The sequence below is a fragment of the Parus major genome, chromosome 4A, assembly GCF_001522545.3.
Source record: "Parus major isolate Abel chromosome 4A, Parus_major1.1, whole genome shotgun sequence".
Lineage (NCBI taxonomy): Eukaryota > Metazoa > Chordata > Aves > Passeriformes > Paridae > Parus > Parus major.
Genome location: NC_031772.1, coordinates 949,789 through 957,205, shown reverse-complemented (window position 1 = coordinate 957,205; position 7,417 = coordinate 949,789). Strand labels below are relative to the sequence as shown.

The 7,417-nt window shown below is 59.4% G+C and overlaps 1 protein-coding gene across 1 annotated transcript; it reads left to right on the top strand.

Moving 5' to 3' along the window:
* Positions 1-4,352: 4,352 nt before the first annotated feature.
* Positions 4,353-7,262, top strand: ARL13A (ADP ribosylation factor like GTPase 13A; the record flags this gene model as incomplete). Its single annotated transcript, XM_033514143.1, has 4 exons — positions 4,353-5,284; positions 6,308-6,378; positions 6,605-6,854; positions 7,154-7,262. Coding segments are annotated over exons 1-4 (489 nt in total), but the record flags the coding sequence as incomplete, so codon positions are not given.
* Between the last annotated feature and the right edge of the window lie 155 nt (positions 7,263-7,417).

Sequence of the window (7,417 nt, the reverse complement as noted above, 5' to 3'; positions counted from 1 at the left end):
CCCTGGCCCTGTCAGCACAGCTGGGGCTGCACAGACGCCCTGGGACACCCCTGCCACAGAGAAACTGCTGAACCAGAGCTGCCATGGGCCAGCAGGGCCAGCCAGGTGCCGGGGACATCCTACCCAAGTGTCCCCACTCGACAGTGGCTACATTCTGGAGCAGCAGAGCTGGTGGTTGCTGACAGGCTCTCACTCTGGAACCCCCAGAACAGCCCCTGGGATGGTGGATGTGAAGTGACACGGAGTCACAGAACCTCCCAAGCTGGAAGGGACCCACGAGGATCACTGGGGGTGCCCAAGGCATCAGTTTGAGCCTCACTACCACCTGCAGATGTCAATTTTCCTGTTTCCTCAAGTGCCTGCCCTGCCCTGGACAGCATCCCAGCTTCATTAATTTCTTAATCCCAGCCTCCATCATTTTTATTTTAATCCCAGTGTTCACACAACACACTTTGCACAAAGGGCAGTGCCGGTGGTGGCCGCCCACTGTGTGACACCGCAGGGTTTGCTGTGCAGCTTTCCCAGCCCTTGGATGTGCTGGGACATTTGTGTGTGGGAGCCTGGGCTGTACAGGGGCGGGAGCAAACTTCCTCACCGGCTCTCAGTCCCAAAATAACCCTGTCTGCTTCACACACGCCTGCCTGGTGGCTCAGCTCCTCTAAAAGGAGAAGAGAAAATTGTTTGGAGAAGGCAGGGAGCTCCAAGCCAGGCTCTTGAAGAGCCCAGGTGGGGAGAGCTGCCAGCACAGCACACTCCCCCAGCGCTCCTCTCTAGGACCCAGAGCAGACACTGCTCCCACGGGGCTCGTTGGGACATGCAGGAGCACTCTGCTGCCTTCCCAAATATAGCCCTGCACACAGAGGTGGAGGCAGTGCTCGGGGTGTGGGGCTGGCCAAGCTCCCTGACTGCAGCCCTGAAACCTGCTCAGGAGCACGGGCTGCTCCAGGGGTTAAACATTCGGCTGGGGACGTGTGGATCAGCAAAGTGCCCCCTGTGCCCATGAAGTGGCACTCACAAAGTGACCCCAGCTTGATGGGGATGTGAGAAGGGGACACAGTTTTGTCCCCTCGTGGCAGCCACGCTGCCCTACCGGCAGGGCTGGGAGCTTCCCAGGAATCTGTGAGCTGGGAATTTTTTACTTAGTTTGGAAATAGCTTTGCAAATGACTGGTTTCCACAGCTTAAACTGTTTGGATTTTGCATTGCTTTCACAATAACTCAGCTGTAATTTTCCCTGCCCCAGCAGTCTGTGGAATAGTTTCTGGTTGAGGAAATATTTATTCCATTTGCTTCATCATGGGACTGCTTTTACCACTCCAGTTCCTCATCCAGCCTCACTCTGACCCTGCTGGGAGAGAATCTGCTATCTGTGCTGAGGATCTCATCCCTCTAAATCTCACTGGAGGCTGTGCTGAGCCCCCTGGGATCTGGGCACGGGGCTCAGTGCTGCAGGAGCCAGGATGCTTGCAGGCAAAGCTCAGGCCATGTCAGCACTGCCTCACCCTTCAACTCTTTACTGAGAAACAAGAGTTACTTTTGGGTGCATTCATAGGTCTTTGTGATAATTACACATTTTGAAGTCATGCCCCCTTGGCTACAGTCCCAGCACAGGCAGTGGGTGATGCTGTAACACTAAACCAGGCAGGAAGGGTTAAAATGACCCTTAAATAACTGACTCCCCTGGTCCCACCTGCTGTAAGAGTGCACAGCCCTGGCAGAGTTCTAACCCAGCGGGGCTGTGCCTGTGTGTGTCCTGGGCACCCTGGCAGGCAGGAGGAACAGTTTATACTCTCCTCTCCCCCCTGCAGGAAAGCAGCAGGAGCACCAAAATGCTCCCAACAAAACCACTGTAGGAGCCTGGGTAGGGCTTGGCCCTTCCCAGAGCTGTGTGAGTGGTTCAAGAAGCGAGGAGGCAGCAGGGAGCAGAACAAACAGAGCGCTCAGATCCAAGCCTCTCCTAGAAATTTGTGTATGCTTTGGCTGGGAAGCACCCTGCCAGGAACTGGGTGAAAAGCAAACAGCTCCCTGCGTGCTTCCTGCCCGCTTCTGCATCCGACACAGGGCGATGGTACCCGTGAGGGGGAGCACAGAACGCTGGAAAAACCATTTTCCTTGCCCAGAAGAGCTCGGGGAATGGTTGCCCACAAGGGCTGCATGGCAGTGGGGTGCAAACCATCCACCCTCCCCAGTGCCATGCCAGCAAACCTCCACGTGCCCCAATTCCTCACCAACAGGTCTGGGTGTCACAGGCTGTAAATATCCTGCCTTCCCAGCCTGCCTGCGGGGCGTTTGCCTGTAATTAGCTCTTGGGATTTGGGAACTGGTGTGATCCGGGGTTATCGTCAGCCACCAGCGCTGGGCTGGCATTTAAAGGGACAATGCAGATGATGTCTGCATACCTCCGGATGTCTGCATACCTCCGACCTCAGTGTGCTGTCATATGACACCTTAAATAGAGAGACGAGGCTCTCCTCAAAGCCTGTGTGTGTCCTTGCCCACCACAGACCCCTTTTCAGGCAGAGTCGATGTGGTTCCAAGCAAAGCAGAACAGCTTGCTAATACTCCTGCCAGGACTTTTTGGTCTTTGCCATCACCTTGGCTTGGTGTCACCTCAGCTCCAGGCGCTCAAGCCAAGGCAGCCCCTACTGCTCTGCTCACCTGTTCCCTTGCAAACCATCACTCCCCACGTCCCCGGCCGTCCCCCCAGCCGTGCCCCGGGGTGTCGGAGGGGTTCCCGGTGTGCCCGATGCCGCCTGGGGCACGTACTCACGGGGTTCAGTGGAGCCAGGGCAGGGCAGCCCGCCAGCCCTCAGCCTTCTGCGCTTCTCCGTGCTCCCTGTGCCTTCGCCTCATCCCCTCTCCTGCGGCATCCAGAGGGCAGAAATAGCCCCAAAGCACGTGCTGCCTTCCGGGGAGCGATGCCAGGGGCACCCTGGGCACTGCCCTCCTCGGGGGCTGCTGCTGGCACTGGTGGCACTAGGGGCTCCAGCCCGGCGCCATGCCGGGGCACAGGCTGCTCACAGCTCGGGTGAGGAACATCTTCATTTATCTGCCAAGATAATAAATTCTGCCTTAGAGTTTCTCACCTGGCAACAGTCACCAAGGAAACGAGGATGGCTGCTGCGGGTCCCCGCTGGCACCGCCTGGGGAGGCCCGGTGGCCCTGGCAGAGGGTGACCGGCTCTGTGGGCACGGGGCCACTCGAAACCCGAGCACAGGCCCAGCAGAACACACATCCGTGTGGGCTTGGCCCTCGTGCCGCCTCTCTGGAGCCGAGGGTGGGTTTCACCAGATTTGGGGTGGATTTTGAGGTTTTCCTGGCTGTTGATCCTGGTGTGTCTGAGTTGGGAGGTGTGACCTGGAGCTGCCCCAGGCTCCTGGGAGATTTCCCTGTCCCCAGCTCCTGTCTGACCAGGGATTTTGGACACTTGTTTTAAAAGCAGTGGCACCCCAAGTGTTCAGAGATCTCTGGAAATCCGCTGGTGCCAGAGGGAGATCAGATCCTGTTGCCCCTCAGAAGTCAAGCCACCGCCTGCAGGGCTGCCTGACACATGGCACTTCTCTATTTATAGCACCTGTGCTCATATCACAGCACATTCCTATCCCTGCTGGGCTATCCCCTGACACTGCCACCCCTAAACAGAGATGCAAGAGCTGACACTTGGAGCACATCATTTCAGCCCTCACACAGCTAATCCTGCAAAAAGCATGCCAGCCCCACGCTGTGTGTGTGGCCACTGCTGCTGCTCCCTGCAGGCTGCTGGCACAGGCACGGGACAAACTGGGAAAGGCCATGGGGATGGGGACAGGGAGGTGCTGCCACTGTCCCCCATCAGCAGCAGACCAGTCACCCCAAAGATTCCATCTGTCTGTGATCAAAACATAAATTTCATCAACCATTAACCATGCATGGCTGCCTGCCCGTGGCATAGAACTGGGGCACCTCCCTTGCCCAGGACAAGTGCCAAGCTTCCCAACAGTATATGGGGCTGGGGAGAAGGGTGTGGGGCTGGGGGAAAGGGCAGGGGGCCGTGCCCATCCTGGGCTTGCACCCCTGGGGCCAGGGCAGTGTCTCAGCACCTTTGGCTGGTGGTGCTCAGCTGGTCCAGGTAGTGTGGCTGCTGCTGGGTGGTTTAGCACAGGCTGATGTGAGGCAGCAGGCTCCCTGTCTGCTCCTGGGTATGGCTTTTGAAGGATCTCATGCCTTTGTCCCTCTTGACTTTACTTCCCCCACCCAGAGCTCCTGCAGCTCAGACATCCCTGTGTGACTTCTCCTCCACACACATCAGTGGCAGCAAGCCAGGGAGGGCAGCTCTGGCTGGGAAAAGAAGCAGGAAACCTGAGAAGCAAGATAAGAGCTTCAGAGCTGAAGATCGAGGAGCTGCAGCTTTTATTTCTCCACTCTTTGCCCTGTGGTGTGAGTGTCTCCACCAATTCCCTGCTCCCAGGCAGGCTCCTGCTGGGGCTGGGCACTGTTTGTACCCCGGGGAGCTCAGGACCTGCTGCCACTCAGGCCATGCCCTGCTGGGGCACAAAATAAAAGCAGTGAGCAGTGATGACCCCCAGTGCGGCTCAGAGGGGACCCTGGGTGAGCAGCAGGGCTGTGCACACCACGAAGGGGATGCTCCTTGCAGGGGCTGCAGACCAACATCCCCTCAGGGTGGTGAGAAGACAGAGATGCTGTTCCTGGCCCCCAGTGCTGCCCACACGGGCTCCCAGGCAGTGTCCCCACCACAAACCAGTGAGGGGACACGAGGCTGCAGCGGGCTGGGTGAGCCAGTGCTGTGTCACCCAGTGTGGCAGGCAGTCCCACCACAGCCATGTCCCAGCGGCCACTGGCCCAGGCTGACCCACCAGGATTAAGAAGCCTGCAGGAGTAAGTAATTTAAATCCAGATTAGATTTAAGCAGATGCTACGCAAAGGGCATGTGAGCAGAGTCTGCGCAGTGGGGATGAGCAGGTGAGAGTCTGCCTGGCACTCCTGATGTGAGGGCAGGGTCTGTGCCCATGGGGTATTGCCCAGAAGGATGGGTTTTTCTCCAGGCTTGGCTTGTGTGCAGCAGAGGGGAGGCAGCGCTGCTGTGCTGTGGGACAGGGCACCTCGGGATGAGATGTTCCCTGCCGTGAAGACAGAGCCCAGGCAGGAGGATGAAGCACAAGGACACGCTGGGCTGCTCACTTCATAGGTGCTGGAGAGAGGCCACCCCTCTGGGCAGGGCTGCAGACCATGTTCCACCTCTTCTCCCACTGCTGGTCGTGGCTGCAGGCTATTCAGGAGCCCATCAGGTAGGTCCCTGTGCCCCCTCCCGGGGCTCCCAGGGGTGACAGTAATTAGCCTGTGTTTATGAGTGGTGAGGGCACCATGTGGTGACAGGGAGCACCAGGTGCCCGTTGCAGGAACTGTCCCCAAGCTGCTGAGCAAGGCACACGAGTGTCCTCGCTGCCCCCGCAGCAGGCAGGAGCTGGCAGGCAGAGAAGCAGGCTGGGCAGGGATGCAATGCAGGGAATGGTTCCACCGGGATTCCAGCTCTGCAGAGGCAGCAGCTCCCCAGGAAAGCTGGGGAGGATGCACTGAAACGCCTGCCTTGTTTGCATGTATCAGGACATCCAGGTTAATTCCCTGGGACAGCACTGCAAGGAGGGTTATGGTCCTGTCCCTCCAGAATGGGCACCTCACCTGCTCTAATGCTGGAGGTGGAGCCGTGCCACCTCCACTGGCCATGCAGCCTGGTGTATATGTTAAAGGAAGAAAATGGTATTGCAAATAACTGCAGTGCCTTGTCAGTGGAAGAGAAAATATCTGTGTGACTCTAGTGGATCATTTTGCTGGAGAGTGGGCAGGACTGTTTAGCAACAGGAAAAACACCTGAGTCCAAGCAGAAGCTCATAAAATCATCCATGCTGCCTTTCCCTAGCTGGGTATGCTCAAAACTTCCTGCAAGGGAGGAGTAATCACTGACTGCATATAAGGAAGAATGTTGGCCTGTGCATATGATTGCTTAATCCTATATGATTTGAAAAGAAATCTTTGCCATAGGAAGCACCATGAAGGCTCTGCAATGTGGCTGTCCCATGGTGTTGGGGTGGCTCCAGGCACTTGTGTCTGTCCTCACCCTCTGTCATGCACCAGGGATTGTCCCTGCACTTGTCCCCAGCTGAGGCAGAACCTGTGTCACCATCCTGCCTCGCTCCTGGCTGAAATGTAGCTGCCATGGGCAGGGTGCTTTGCCCGGGGGCCAGCAGTGGTCACTGCTCCCCAGGGAGCACAGCCTTTTTCTGGGATGCTCACCTGCTGCTGTTGCTCCCCAGGAAGGTGACCCTCCTTGTCATGGGGCTGGACAATTCAGGGAAAACCTCTGTCATCGTGGACATAGAGAGAGGTGAGGAGCAGCACGACCCAGGGCCGGCCTCAGGCGGCGGCAGCAACTTCACGTTCCTTTGAAACCAAAGGACGGAGTCTTCTGAAGTGCAGCCGCTGTTCTGGGAGGACACCGGCCGTGTCCGGGCAGCCCTGGGAGCGGGGATGTGGCTGGGGCAGGAGGGGCACACGGCACAGGGATGCTCCTGGGCTCCTGTGCCAGCTCTGTGCCCTCTCCACACGCGCAGTGCTGGCCGGCGAGGCGCTGCCCGATGCTCAGCCTGGCCAGAGCCGCCTGCGGGTGGATCGCTTCGAGGTGACGCTGCTGGAGCTGCCCGGGGCCCAGCGCTCCCGCAGCGCCTGGCGCAGCCACTACAGCGAGGCACACGGGCTCCTCTTCGTGCTGGACTCGGGTGACCTGGCTCGGATGGAGGAGGCCCGCAAGGTCCTGAGCCGCGTCCTGAGCCATCCTGACGTCTCCGGGAAGCCCCTGTTGCTGTAAGACCGGGACGCAGCCCGTGAGGTTGGGGTGAGGGGCTGGAACCTGAGCTGGGGATGCTGCGGGGATGTGGTGCCCAGGGAGCTGCCGGGGGGCGCGGGGACACGAGGGGCCCGCAGCCCCCGGGACATCGGAGCATCCGTGGAGAGAGGTGAGGAGGGGCTCCGGTGCGCTGAGCGCTGGGGCAGCGCTTCACCGGATCGCAGCCAAACCGGGAGAAAGCACACACAGCCCCACAGGCGCACAGCGAGGCGCCGGGGCCGGGGTGACGGTGACAGCCGCTCTCCCCGTGCCCCAGGCTGGCCAACAAGCAAGACTCGGCGGCCGCGCTGCTGCCCTGCGAGCTGATCGAGCGGCTGTGCCTGGAGCGGCTGGTCAACGAGAACCGCTCGCCCTGCCGCATCGTGAGTGCGGCCCGGCCCCGCTCCCAGTGCCCCGCTCCCAGTGCCCCGCTCCCAGTGCCCCGCTCCCAGTGCCCCGCTCCCAGTGCCCCGCTCCCAGTGCCCCGATTCCAGTGCCCCGATCCCAGTGCCCCGCTCCCAGTGCCCCGCTCCCAGTGCCC